This window comes from Ixodes scapularis, unplaced genomic scaffold (assembly GCF_016920785.2).
Source record: "Ixodes scapularis isolate PalLabHiFi unplaced genomic scaffold, ASM1692078v2 PGA_scaffold2__306_contigs__length_199485367, whole genome shotgun sequence".
Classification (NCBI taxonomy): domain Eukaryota; kingdom Metazoa; phylum Arthropoda; class Arachnida; order Ixodida; family Ixodidae; genus Ixodes; species Ixodes scapularis.
Genome location: NW_024609857.1, coordinates 171,204,328 through 171,218,946, shown reverse-complemented (window position 1 = coordinate 171,218,946; position 14,619 = coordinate 171,204,328). Strand labels below are relative to the sequence as shown.

Below are 14,619 nucleotides of genomic sequence, written 5' to 3'. Positions count from 1 at the left end.
GGCGTTTTATGACGTCCATGGGTCGTCTTGTGCACTTGGTGGAACTAGGTGTTGAACGGCCAGAGCCTGTCGAAGACAATACCGAGTGCAAAAATAAATCAGGCTACACGAAATTCATACTGAGTACAACGCGCCATATATGGCATTACTGTAAAATACCGAGCTTGCAGCTACATGGCAAAACAAGCCTCGCCCGCCACTTTTGAAGCGACTAAAAAAATGCAAATGACGTACCATCTAAGACTTCTAATCCCGGACATCAGTGCAGTGATTAATGATATGGAGAGGCCAAGCCATAGACTCACAGGCCCCAAGTAACTCAGAACGGCTACCAGACGAAGATGGAGCGCTGTGGTCAAAGAGCTGATCATGAGAGCTGGACACCGGCATTTGTTCTGAAAAGTGTTTCATTGTAAAACGCGAATGTTTGCAAAAAGAGAATTCGTGTTGGACATTTATTTACCGGGAACGCGACAGAACAGCACACAACAAAACAGCACGCGACAAAACAGCCCGGTCAAAACAGCACGCGTCAAAACAGCACAGCGTCAAAATCGGATGGCGACAAAACAGCAGGCGTCAAAATAGCACGCGACAAAACAGCACAGCGTCAAAACGACACAGCGACAGAAGAGCACGTGCCAAAACAGCACGGCGTCAAAACAGCACAGCGACAAAACAGCACTCATGTAGCAACTTCGAGCGCGCTCTTCACCTCTCTCTGCGCGAATATTTTAGAACTTCCTTAACCCTTTCATTTATTGTCGCTAGATTATAAAGGAGTTTATTGCCTATTTCAATGCTAAGTCAGTGTCCGGACTGGTGCTGCTGTGTTATTGCTAAAAACAAACGAAGTTTGCAGTAGTCACTACTACTTAACTACGATGATCTCTGAAGAGATTGGGTAGTTAGAGGTGATATCTTCCCGTCGATGTTGGGCGCGTTGTCTGTTTTTTTTTTTTTTTGTTGTTATTTTTTTACTTTTTTTTAGAACCAACGAAAGACGAAAAGTTATTGCAAAAAAGGAATTTATAAGTTAAAAAAGCGGGAGATGCGCCGATTACAGATGCATTGATAGAACCGGAAGGATAAGGTAACTTTAATGTCGAGCGAATTCAAGGTGTATCATGGGCAACGATTCTGCGGGGTTCATTTGCCGTAAATAAAATGTCCCGGAAACACGCGGCTTCAGCTTGCAGGCGAGAAGTTGTTTTGAGATAAATTTACAAATTATTACCGACGAAGGCCTCGATCGAGTGGAAACCGGTGAAGCAGAAACATATGCCACAGTCTCAATGCTGTTGCCGTACAGCATGCGCTAAGCACGCCGTTGCCGCACACACTTTCTGTTTTGTTTTTAACAACTAAGAGCAATACATTGCGTGCCATTGAATCATTTATTGTAGACGACATCACCAGCAAACTGGAGCTTCATTATTAGCAGAACTGCTCGAGAAATAGCCAGAATACGCAACAGCGGGGGCTTCGGTACTGCCCAGGGAGCCTTCATGTGCGCATCGAGTATACTCCCCACTCTTAACTTGCTCCGATGAGAACGGATTCGACAAATTGGCCGTCGACGAGATGACCTTCGACGAATTGGCCTAGACCCTCCATTCCTTTACAGTGCCTACTTTGAGACATGCATTTCTTAACTCCATCGCTGTATTTATGGTTCAGCGTTTTCGGCTTAACCCGATAAGACCGGTAAAAGTACGACGAAATCTTTTTAAAAATTCGGTTTTAACTGAAAAAGGTCAGTATTTTCGAGGGCGTCTGGAGGGGTGGGTGGGGGAATGTGCTTCATTACTGACCGTATGACCACTTCCTTCCGCAGATTTTAGCCAGTCTTTGAGATCGGTTCAACTTTCAACAAAAGTTGAACCGAAGCAATAGTTTTCAGGACGAAATCTGGGTTTTTCACCTAATAGGAATTTGTGTGCCCAATTCTTTTTTCAAAGAAGAGAGTTTAATCGTGAACCGAACAATAAAATTAAGGGGCATCCGTAAATGCCGCACATTTTTTTAACACCCCTTAGCTTCCGTCTACTAGAGGAAGGCATAAATACGATTGATTTATTGTCGTTTCTTGGACTGCGCGAATGAACCACCTCTCGCAGTCGTGAAAATGAGGGAAAGGCGCACCGAGTACAATGCTTGCGAATTTTGGGATTTTAATATATGCCTCTCCGACCGAAGTGGTAGTAAAGCTCATGTTCGTCCTGTGTACAAATACGAGCCCACGACGATAATGCCAGATCACGATAGGGCCCCAGTGCTTCTTGCAGAACAGTTCGCGTCGGCTGCCACAGACAGCAACAATTAAAAATCCAGTACCTGGTTCACTCACTATTCATTTTAAACAAACGCCTTCAAATATTGCATTTTCGTCAGTATACTGGTTTACGTCAATAAACCGAAAATAATTGAAAAGTTTATGAGTCTACAAATATACTCAGGAATAAACCGAAAACTTCTGCCTGCAATAAAAACCGAAAAATATACGCCGAATTTCTAAATAATTAAGACCAAAAACGCCAAACCCTACCTCTATTGTCAATGTCCTGTTTTGACGCTGTGCTGTTCTGACACTGTGCGGTTTTGACGCCGTGCTGTTTTGGCACGTGCTCTTCTGTCGCTGTGCCGTTTTGACGATATGCTGTTTTGTCGCGAGCTATTTTGACGCGTGCTGTTTGGTTCTCGTGCTGTATTGACGCTGTGCTGTTTTGACGTGTGCTGTTTTGACCGTGCTGTTTTGCCGCGTGCTGTTTTGTCGTGTGCTGTTCTGTCATGGTGCCTTATTTACCATGAGCAGCAGTGGAAGGCGAAGTGATGCTGCCCTCTGCGTCGCAAAACCTTCTTGTGGCTACTGGTGCTGTTGAACGAGGTTTGCATCTTAGATATGAACAGCAGTTTTACACCAATTGATCTCACCACTAGCAGCAGTGGAAGGCGACGTGATGCTGCCCTCCGCGTCGCAAAGGCTTGTTGTGGCTACCGGTACTGTTGAAAGAGGTTTACATCTTAGATATGAACAGCAGTTTTACACGAACTGATCTCACCATGAGCAGCAGTGGAAGGCGACGTGACAGCGGGAGAGGTCCAGGCAGGTTCATTCCAATCTGCTGGAACGGTGCAGTCGAGGGCGCGATCGGCTGCAGGAGGCCACCGGCTTCTTCGGTGGTTTTTTCCGTCGCTGGCACTCGTGGCACTATTGTGTGTAGAGGTGAAAAATCTTCGAGAGCCTGGGCAAGTAGTACCTATCTCAGATCCTTGCAAAAGTCCGGCTATAACCAAGGTGACCTGATGCCGGGTCGCCGTGGCACGCTTGGAAGATCTCTTCTCGAAGACTTGTAGGGATTACCGGGAGCCACGTAGAGTTGCTGTTCTCGTAGTTCTCTTTGTAGAGAATCTCTTGCCGGACGGCGAATGTTGGTAGGGCACGTGAAAAGGCTCGGGGAATCGTACCCCCTCGTCCCTCCAAGTGGTCCATCAGTGCGCGCAGCTCAGGATCGTCCCGCTGGAGAGCTGCCATACCGTGAACGCTCACTGCGCCAAGAAAGTGATCGTCGTCGTCTTCGCCACAGCCAGTAGCTGACTCGAGGAGGGCTCTGTACATGCAGTCGGCGTTGCTGTGTGTTTGGCCTGACATTTAGATCACGGTCACGTCTTACTCTTGCAGTCGTAGGCCCCACCGAGCGAGGCGTCCCGATGGGTTCTTCAGGCTCGCTAACCAACGCAGCGAGTGGTGGTCGGTGACCACTCGAAAAGGACTCCCGTACAAGTCCGGGCAGAATTTTGTGATGGCTCAAACGACGGCCAGACATTTCTTCTCTGTCATCAAGTAATTGCATTTCACATTCGACAGCGTCCGACTAGCGTATGCGATCACGCACTCTGCACACTCTTGTCATTGGACGAGTAGCGCTCCAAGTCCTGTATTTATTGCTGGCGTCCGTGTGAACTACAGTTTCGGCTGATTGGTCGAAGGCGTCGAGATTCGGTGGTGACTGGAGCCGTCACTTTAGCTCGTCGAATGCCTGTCATTGTTTTCCACCCCATTCGAAGTTCACGGCGTCTTTTTTTCGGTGGGCGGTGGAAATGCCGCTACGGCGCGAGGCTTCTCTTGGGTGATGCGGCCTTTTGAAGGCTTCGAGCTTGGGTGACGCGGCCTTTTGATGGCTTCGAGCTTTTGACAGTTTTTGCCCAGGTCTGTTTTACCGTGATGCCGGAGACTGAGTGGCTGGTGCCGGGAGTGGCGTCGGTTTCTTGGCAGGCAGGGCTGACACCGCCGGTGCATGAGTGCCGATCGGAGAAGGACGCGCGTCTGGGGGAACATTCTTGTCTGAGGGGGTGCTACCCTGCGCACTGCGTGACTTCTCGTCTGGCTTGGCTGAGGAGGAGTTGCGGAGTGCTTCGCGAGCATCCTGGAATGTTGCGTTGTTTCCTGAGCGGTAACGCGAGATGGCGACCTCTCGACATTGGGTTGGGCAGGACGGGGACGTCTCTGACGACAGTTGACGCATTTTGGCTCGGATGATTCGCACCCGCCGTCGTGTGAGGCGCCGTATTGTGGGCATGCCTGGGGACGATTGCAGACTGCAGATGTTCAAAGCACAGTGAAGGTGTTCGGATATCTCGTTTGTGCCTGATATGAAGGTTACTTGGGACATGCGGCTTTTGTGTGTGGTAAGAGGTCAGAGGGCTGGAGGGGGGTAAGAGAAGCAGAAAGACAAATGTCTTAACCTAACCAGGACGTATAAAGCCGGTCGCGGTTCTATCCAGACCCCTCTGGACTCTGGATGAAAATTGGGAAGTGTGAAAAATATCACGGAAAGTACAAGAAGGGATGGGAGCGGGACCCAGCTTTGAAAGGCAAGAGCTTAATATGTCACCCGGTATGTTCTATCACATAAGTGCGTTTTGTATTCCGAAGTATGGTAGCTTGCGTTAAGCTCGGAAGTGTTTTATAAGAGGCTAGATTACATCCTCCTGTGAAGAGTCGAACAGCGAGACGACGGACATAGCGTTCTGCAAGATTTGCAAGTGCAAGTTAAGGCCTCATATGCAAGACCTTAACCTGCACATTACCAGGCAGAAGCAAATTGATAATTTGAGAGCCATGAAGACGACTGCGGCGACAAGACCAATTGACTCGCTTTCTAAGCCTGGGCCATCAGAGCCGACAGTAACCAAGTTGAAGCTGGCGGAGCTAAGCCTGACTGCATATGTGGTTGCTCACAGTTCGCTCAGTTCAGCCGACCATCTGACTCCAGTCCTGACAAGAACGTTTCAAGACTCAAGCATCGCAACTGGGACGACCTTGCGGCGCACACAGTGTACCGCGTTGGTTACTAAGGTATTTGGCCCCACTTTCCACGAAATGTTCATAAAAGTTGTTTGTCAACAGCCGTACTCGCTGATTCTCGACGAGAGTTCGGACAGATCGTGCACGAAGGAGCTTGGTGTTGCTGTACGATACTTTTCCAAAAGAACGAGCGACTTTGTGTCTCAGTTTTCGGGACTGATTCGCATTTTTGATGGCTCAGCCCATGATATTTTTTTAGACATCAAGTCTTTACTTGAGCTTTGACACTTAAACGTACCTAATTGCGTTGGTATCGGTAGAGACGCAGCAAGCGTTATGTGTGGGAATGACTAATCAGTGTACACTATGATGAAGGAAGAGAACCCGAAGCTGATCCTCGCCAAGTTCATCTGCCACTCATTGCACTTGGTGTGTAGTGAGGCCACGTGTTCTCGTCCTGCAAACATATAGTTACTTGTACGCGAGAGTTATAACTGGTTTTCGTGTTCACCCAAAAGACAGGAGCAGTGTCGATCAATCTACTTCGCAATGAATGAGGAAAATCAACTTAGGCTGGTCGGTATGTCGAATACCAGGTAGCTTAGTGTTGCTGCAGCCATGAGTCAAGTTCTAGAACAGTGGAATGAACTGAAGCTGCACTTTGAGATAGCACGATCCACGGAGTGGTGCTACAGAGCACGTCTCTTGCATGACATGTTTCAGGAGGAAAATAACTACTTATACATGCTTTTTGTTAAGCCTATTGTGATAGAATTTGACAGGGTGAACAAGCTTTTCCAGTCAGAAAACCCCAATCTCGCAAAGCTGTTCGAAGACCTGGACATGTATGTGAAATCAATGCTATGTAAAATAGTTTTCAGCGAGCATACATTCCCTACTGCAGAGTGGGAGAAGCATTTGCTTCAAGTGCGTGCTTGTGCTTTTGGCACTGTTTTCTTAGGCGCTTTTCACAAGAGCTCCCTTTTGGGCGACGAGAATGATGAAATGCTGGACCGTTGTCGCATGTACCCAGTCGCATGCCTCAGGTCACCGCTGAAGAGACTGCCCAAGAACCTGGAGTTGTTACGAAATTTTAAGTGCCTAACCCCCAACTGTGTTCACGCCGTTCGGCAGCTTTCTAAAAGTTCTGTCGTCAGTAAAAGCAACATGCGGCACATTAACCCTTGAAATGGAATATGGCGTTTTGTAGGCGCAGCTTCCATCTCTCATTGTGAGCAAAAACCTGAGCGAATTCTGGCGTACTGTGGCAAAACCACGAACAGAGCTGATGAGCCTCTTTTTTCTAATTTGTCAGGGATGGTTCTTGCACTGTTGTGCTTGCCTGTGTCGAACACCGCCACGGAGAGGTCTTTAGCCTGGTTTCCGTAACGAAGACAAACCACCGAAACAAAATGGAAACGATCACTTTAGAAATGATCCTGCATGTGCGATGTGGAATGAAAGAGTGCTATGTGTGTTGTGATAATTTTAAACCCGATGAACACTTTTCTACGTGTGACGCACGGGTGAAGTCGTGATGAAAAGGCTCGTGGAAATGTTCGTTCCCGTAGTGCCTTTTTGAGACGTTTGCATTGTGGTGTTATGTCAGTGAAAAGTCATATATAGCTTCTGAAGAAGGTATTTGTCAATAAATCTTGTTTCCTAGTACATGAGTCATTTTATGAATTACGAAGAGGGGCTACATTTTTGCTACAACTACTTTCACCTCGATTTTGTATTTGGCGGTTCTTGGGCTATACTATTTTCCCCTTTGGGCTACGTCGGACTGGGCCATCTGTCCACACTGGTGAAAAAACTGAATCAAGTTTTGTGTCCCGAACGGGGAATGTTGCGGCAACTTGAAAACGACCATTGCCGAACTAACATTTCATTCCCAAATAATATAGAGGTGATTGCGACGGAGAAAGGTAGAGCGATGCTGACTCACGATGTGTTTTCGTTTAAATACATATGACGGTGGAAAACAACGCACTGTTTTGTACGAGTTGCCGCAAACTACATTGATAGAAAGCAGAACTTACAACTGATTCGTTTGCGAGTTGTATTCTTACACTTTCAAGCAACCGTACCCCTGCGGGGGATCCAACCGAGATCTGCATAGAGTCGTCTAACCAGCAGGTGTGTGCCAAAGTCTTTTCTACGTTTAGCATTGATATATTTGCTTCTTTAGTGACTTGTTTATGTTACAATGGAAAATCGTAAAACTCCACATAACATCTTATCGTGCACTCCTTTGGTCGTTAGTGATGTCACCCAGTTTGAAATGCCCGCTTCGTCGCCACTTAGACTTCGATGAAATGAAGATTTCCCAGGTTGAAGGTGGCAAAACCATTTAAGGCCAATTCACATACTTGCAACAAAGCAGGACCGACGGAGACAAGACCGGCTTTTAAGCCTTTTGTGCCATCGTAGGACTGGATGCGCTGCTGCGGGGCTGGTTCTGCACCGTCGTAAGTCTTAAAAACCGGTCTTGTTTTGATCGGTTCTACTCAGTTGCAGGTGTATGAAGGGGCCTTTACAGGCAGGTTTAAAAATAAAAGAGACACGCCGACTGCAACAAGCGAACACACTTCATTGCTGGACAGTACGACAGCACCCGCCGTATTGACAGCCTAGTACAGCGGCTCTAAACACTGTGTTTTGAACTCTTGGATTTCTTATATCACAATGATAAAGATTTGTTTCCTAAGTATTTCCTATTCAGAGTATATTTGCACTTATAGATTATATTTAGCAACCTGGAAGAAATATTACGGCATATTTATGCATGCTCGAAAGATTATGCACAGCCTCCGGCATTCCATGCATTTATATGTATATTAGGTTTTATTAAAACATCCCGTTCTAATTTTCTAACATCACAGTCGTCAGGGAACATATATAGTTACTGTGAATTGCGATTTGTAGATTATTATATCCGTCTCTGCGCTGTCAATGTGACCAACTGCCCAATGTTCCTACGTGACGAATCATCCAGTTACCAGTCGGCCTGCGACAAGTCCGCATGGTACGAATCGCCCTCATTCATCTTGCAAGAATGCTTACGTTAGCGAGAGCTGGACTACACTCACAAGTACCGCAGTGGACTGAAAGGGGCCGCGCTGACGTGCTCTTTACTGCCGCTGCGGGCGCTCGAGTTCTATTGTTGATACATCAGCCTGTGTGCCCGATATAGCACTTGCCACAAGAATGAGGAATTCAATAGACCACTCTAGTTTCGCACTGAGTATATATCGTGTCCTACGAGCAGTGTTGCATTTCTTGCCCTGGCGGGTTCTCTTCTTTACTCGGCGGCACATGGAGTAGGTCTTGCTTGGGGCAGAACACACCACCTGCACGTTCTGTCTTCCAGCGATAACTTTTAATCAGAGAGTGATTCCATGATGATTTAGCACCACTGTGATATGCGTTCGGGTTTCTTTTGACTTTGTTTTATTCTACTCGGTGATGTGCGTTTGAGTTTCTTGCATAGGTTTTCGCACAAACCTGCCTGGAAATCATCAGGATATCCGAACTCTCGTAATGAAAACATTTGTCTTGCGAAACTAGGTTCAGTCTAATGGTGACATAATTTTTTCACGACATACATAAGTGACGTGGTGTCAAACACTTCGTTTAATAGTCTTCGAGTGCCCCGATTCATATGGATGAAAGCCTTTGCATGAGTGCGGCTCGTATCTCCAGAGTATGTTGTTGTTTTTGATTCCAAGGCAAGGCCCAGGAACCCAATGAAGTTATCCTCTGGTAGTTTATGCGTGAAAACCAGGTCTAAACAACTCTCCTGGAAGCCTTTCAGTACCCTGTTCACACAACTATTAATGTCTTCTCCAACCTCTGGGGTGCACAATACTAAAAAATACTAACATACCTCTTTAGGTATGTTAGTATTTTTGACATTCTTGTCATTTATGTTGTTCTGTGTTTCGTCCGCATGCTGCCAAAAACAGATCACATAATTGAGGAGCCACCCTAAAGCCAATGCACACACCACTTATTTGCACATATTGTTGCTCTTTGTGGTAAAATACTCTCGTTTTTAAGAAGGCCTAGCAGATCTATGAAGGTATCCAGGTCATCGGAGATGTTACCCTCTCAGAAAAGGCGAAGAGCTTACTGGAGAAAGTGCCAAAGCATACTCCTCAACCCGATTGGAACCTATCGATAAGGCCGCTCTAGTCAGGACTATCGCACCCAAGTCAGGCGATGAAGTGGCATCACATATAATCAGAGAAGTCATTTAATGCCCCATTACTCAGACGAGTGTAGCATCTCCAGGTGTCAGTTGTGAGTTGAGATTGTCGGGTATCAATCTCTAGGCCCTCTTCGAAGAGTTTCTGAATGCATTCCTTCAATGCTTTAGTGTTACTGTGTACGTTTCAGAAGTAAAAAACGCTTATTTTCAGTTCGTTTCTTGCTGCGATTCCTCCCTGCGGGAGCAGGTAGATCATGCAGTGCGCGGTGGTTTGGACTGTGCATTTCATTGCAGGGTACCTCTTGTGTACCAAGGTGCAGACGTATTGGTTTCCTTCGAATGTTACGTAGCTCTGGACTTTCACGGATTTAATGCCTGGTTCTTGCAGCATGACGACTGCTGGTTGCTTGTCCACCACAAACAAGCTGAGGCCCGACTGCTTGCTGTGGATGCTCCTGCAGTTCCGTTGCCAAAGCTTTAACATGGTAGGTATGTTTCACGAGGACGAAGAAGTAATAATAGCTTTATTTCCAACAATAAGGTACAGTGTTGGTGGGGGCTTGGGAAAAAAGCTGTTAAAACAGCTTGACTGGTCCCGAGCCCCCAGAGGTCAGCAGCGTAAAAGAAAAAAAATTAAGAGAAAAATCATATGATACATCAACAAGATGTTTAAAACAGAAAAGTCACAGTACAATAGTATAGATATAACAAAAATGAACATATAAACATGCCACTCACATTTGATCACTTTGGCTAAGAATAATTATGTTCCTAAGGTTATCTGCGGATATATTTTCAGGTTCGATGTGTGGCGCACAAAAATAGTTGAGGGTAGTTGACAGAGGAAACGCCGTGTTTTGAAGGCCGTAATTAGTTCTAAAAAGCGGTAGTCAAGTCCGTAGAGCTCGACTCCATCTCGTTATTCTCGTTGGCGGTCTTCTTTCCCTTTGGGGTCTTGGACCTGGAAATTGTTCTCAAAATTCGAGTCCAAGTTGTCCAGTCGTTCTTCGGCGGTTTCGAGGCGCTTGGGGATGATGAGGAATTTCCGGTCGATGTCTTCGAAACTTACTATCGATATCTTTGAACTTAGTGGCGACTTCTTTCTTGAAGTCCGGCAGAGTCGTCTTGTAGCTCTTACTTTCCAGGAGGCGGTTGCTTTTTCTTTCTGCCTTGAACTCTTAAAATTTCTTCCTAAGTTGGCTCACTGCTTCCCCCAGGTTTTGGCGGCTCCCCTCGCAAGGAAAGGGAAGTCGTCGTTGGAGTTGTGGTTCCTGATGTTGGCTTTGTTACCGCCCTTCTTATTAATCTTCTTCTTCTTGTGTTTTTTTTTTTTTTTTTAGGCCTGAAGGTTACTTTTTAAGCCTCTTTTTTTCGGAATCGCAAGTACTCTGCGTCAATCTGGAAGTACTCTGCAGTCTATGTACTAACTTGGTCCAGGCATTCAGCGACTCCTTTTTCTTCGAAGGGGTGCGCCTTCTTCTGCTCGTGGAACGATTCCTCGACTTGAAGCGAGAATGATTCTTTGCCGGACGTCTCCGCTCAGAGCTACTTCCCCTTTCCGCTCCTCCGCAGTGCAGGGGTTGTAGTAGTTGTTGTTGTTGTTGTTGTTGTTGTTGTTGTTGTTGTTGTTTTTTGCATGACCTGTCGTACGTGTGGTGGGGTCCTCCACAGAGGGCACATTTGGGAGTGCACTTGTGCGTTCCTCTGGTATCTGTACTCTCGTATATAAAGCCAGCGTAGTCCCTAAGTTTGGGGCACGATCCCGCCCTCTGACCGACCTTCCCGCCGTTGAGACAGGCCGCCTCGGTTTTCTTGTAGATGAGGCAGGGGATCCGGTTCCAATCAAATTCGATAGACCTGGGAATCTCGGTCCTCTTGAATGTGATCACCACTGTCTTAGATTTCCCCATCCTTCTTGCGTAGAGGACTTCGTAGCCCGGCGGTGCACTCATAAATCTCGTAATTCATTCATGGGTCATGTAGTTCTTGACACCAAGGATGACTCCTCCGCGTGTATTCTCTTGGGGTACGACGTGGTGAGCTTCAACTTGGAGGAAATAGTCTTGAATATTCAACGCGGCGTCGTCTCAATCGTTGTTCGCTGCCATGATGAGATTCTAAGGTTTGAGTAACCTGACTATCACTCTCGACTCGCGCTTCTTGTGTTTAGTGCTTCTTGCCCTGTAACTCCGATGAGCATGAGATACTGCTTTAGGCCTGTCGGCGTCTTGCGCTTCAGGACTGCCTTGTGCGAGAATTCCTGCAGGCTCGGCTGTCGTTTTCAAGGCTTGGCCGGTGCCTTCGGGCGCACCTATTGTCGCGATTGTTATCGAGGGATCGAGGTGAATGAGGGCGATGACGTATTCTTCTCGCTCGTAGTCGTTTTCTTCATGGTGCCGCCGATCTTGACGACTTAGATCCACTCGTTTTTCGAAGCTCCCGCTGGGCTACGATGTGGTTTCGGAATTGCGTTGGTCGAATTTCCTTCGTCCATCCTTTCGTGCTCGAGATCGAGCTCGTTCGGATGAGTCGGCTCGGGAAGCGCCGCGTTGGCTGGTATAATGATGGACGTCACTTCCCCTTCGTTGGGATCATAGCCCTTTAGCGTTGCACATGCCATTGCACATCTAAAACTGAGTAAGTTCCTCCATAACCTCATCTGTAACAGCATTGACCCCAAGCATCAGATATAAATAAACAATAATATTTTCCCTTCCAGTCTAGGTGAGGGGTGCAGCCACATTGCAGCATTCTTGTTTAGTACTGAGTACACTTCAAGAATGTCTCTAGAGGCCTCATCATGCACCTCCCAGCCTTGTGAATGAACCCAAAGTGCGGCGAAGAAAGTATGCTCTATCGCTCATATGTTTTATATCTAACTACTATCATACAATATTTTCAGAACTCATAAAAATGATTTTCATTATCTTTTTTTTTTGCTATCATGTGCAGGGGCTGAAATGCACTATGATTTGCATAGTACCGTCAAAATAATTGAATCAAGATATTCATTTTTTATTAGTACGAAAGTATCGGTTGGCTGTCACGACGTCAAATATCCCCCTTCTTATGTGCAAGCTTAGGAGATCACAATCAGTACGCACCAGAACTACGCCGCATGTGCACCTGACCCCTATCCACACATTTTGTGGATAGTGGTCGGACACCTGCATATTTAGCCTCACACAGCCGCTACCTTTTTTGTTTTTTTTAATAAATTATTAATCATGAGTGGATATCCAAGCATAAACCGTGCCTATTCATAAATTGTGATGCTCTATCTGCAAAAAAAAAAAAAATGTTTGGGATTGCACAAGAAATTTAAAGGCAGCCATATGCAAGACATCACTTTGCAATCTTAGCATTGTTTTGTCAGACCAAACCTCTTACTTCACTTGCGGGGCCTTTAAAAGCAAGTGCGGTGTAAATGTAACTCTCTCCGTTGCAGGAAGGCATTGTCCCCGTGCACAAACTGGACCTAAGTAAGCCCGGAATGCCAAGGAGGCGTCTTCTTGATGAGCCCAATTACGTGGCCCACGACTACAACTCTGACGACAGAGCCCTCTTCCGGGAGATCCTGAGACTTAACCTACACGCGGTCGTTCTCAGGTCTATACCGAAGATGAGCGACAAGGACACAGACTCGGCATCTCAAGACGAGCAGTCTTACACGTTCTTAAGGCAAGTTAAATACTTGTTTCCGTTCTTAAATATCTCCAACAAAACTAGCTTACAATAGCGATGTTTCCTGAGGCATAAGACAACATGGGCTATGATGAGCAATTTTACAGTTTATAACAAACTTGGGTAGTTTGAACATCCGTATACTATCGGGCCGAGCATTCATGTCTTCGGCCAGTGTGCTTTCCCTTGTGCTAGCTTCAACATTTATATAACAATCAACGGTACTTTATAAGCGCAAAAGTGATCTAACAAAATATCACTGTGGCAACGCTTGTGCCTCATTGTGAACGACATTGCCCATGAGGGGACGGAAGCTGACGTTCTACATATTCATATATGTGGGACGCACCCATTTTCGAGAGTTCTTTTTCTAATGTTTCTAAATAATTTTTCTGAAGGAAGGTGAGACGGACGGGAGCAAGGAGAGTTTCACTGCCATACGACATGTTTGTGCCCATCAACGAAAGAGATCAAGCGGATCGAGGAGAGCACACGACGCCAGGCAGTAGCCATATTCTGGCGGCAAGTTCGGTACGAAAGAATAACCGCCTCGGTATTGAACAAGGTGTGTGCATTGTTGACATTTGCCCGCCTTTTGCAGGTAGGTCTTAGTATGGCGTCATATTTTTCCTCCTACAGGTGCAGACGTCGCTGAAGGCCACCCTGGACCTGATCCTGTGGAGGAGCCCTCCTGTCGACACTGAGGCCGCCCGCAGGGGGATTGAGAAAGAGACAGTGGCAAAGAAAGTGTACCAGGAGTACGTGTGCACAAAGCACAATGACTTTTGGTTCTGCGACATTGAATTGGTGGTCGGTGTCAAGGATCTACCTAAAACATTTATCGCAAGTTTGAATGTGCAAAAGCATATTTGGTGCAAATGTCTTGATTTATATCGCAATGGCTACGGCTTTAACTCTGCTGCAACAAGCTATATGGTGTTGGTGGTTGACTTGACCGACCTGATCTAATGCAGCAATTCGCGTGTCTTGCGTTCTGGAGGATCTATTTGTCGAGAACGATTGTAAACTCACTTTTATCGGCTCAAACAGCCTGTGGCTTAGCATGATTTGCCATTGTCAACATGGCTGTTTCTGCATTACACATCGTGGGCTCCTGTGGCTGCAGTTTCTTCTTCCTATCGCTTCTTTCAAAGAAGGTACCATATACAAAGCAGACAACAGTTTTTGAAACTACACTCTTCCATATCCCCAGAAAGGTGCATCACCGTAACTATCTATTTTATTATCACATCAATTCTTGTACATGATATAATATGAGTAACAGGCACCTAATGCTTTATTCCAATTTCAAGCCACTACATATGTCGCTCTTGAGTGGAGCTGTAGATATAGCTGAAATATGCATTAAAGGTCGCATCCAGAACTTATTTCATGCTTCATATGTAAAAAAGGT

General features: G+C 46.2%; 1 protein-coding gene and 1 pseudogene across 1 annotated transcript in view; one reads left to right on the top strand and one right to left on the bottom strand.

The window, feature by feature from the left end:
• The window catches only part of LOC121836656, a 73,522-nt gene extending 62,091 nt beyond the window's left edge, over positions 1 to 11,431 (bottom strand). Inside the window, exon 1 of the mRNA XM_042291616.1 lies at positions 11,296 to 11,431. Within this exon, the coding sequence (XP_042147550.1) occupies positions 11,296 to 11,431 (136 nt within the window). The remainder of the gene's footprint in view (positions 1 to 11,295) is intronic.
• Positions 11,432 to 13,014: 1,583 nt separating this feature from the next.
• LOC115329846 lies at positions 13,015 to 14,174 on the top strand (annotated as a pseudogene).
• The last annotated feature ends 445 nt before the right edge of the window (positions 14,175 to 14,619 follow it).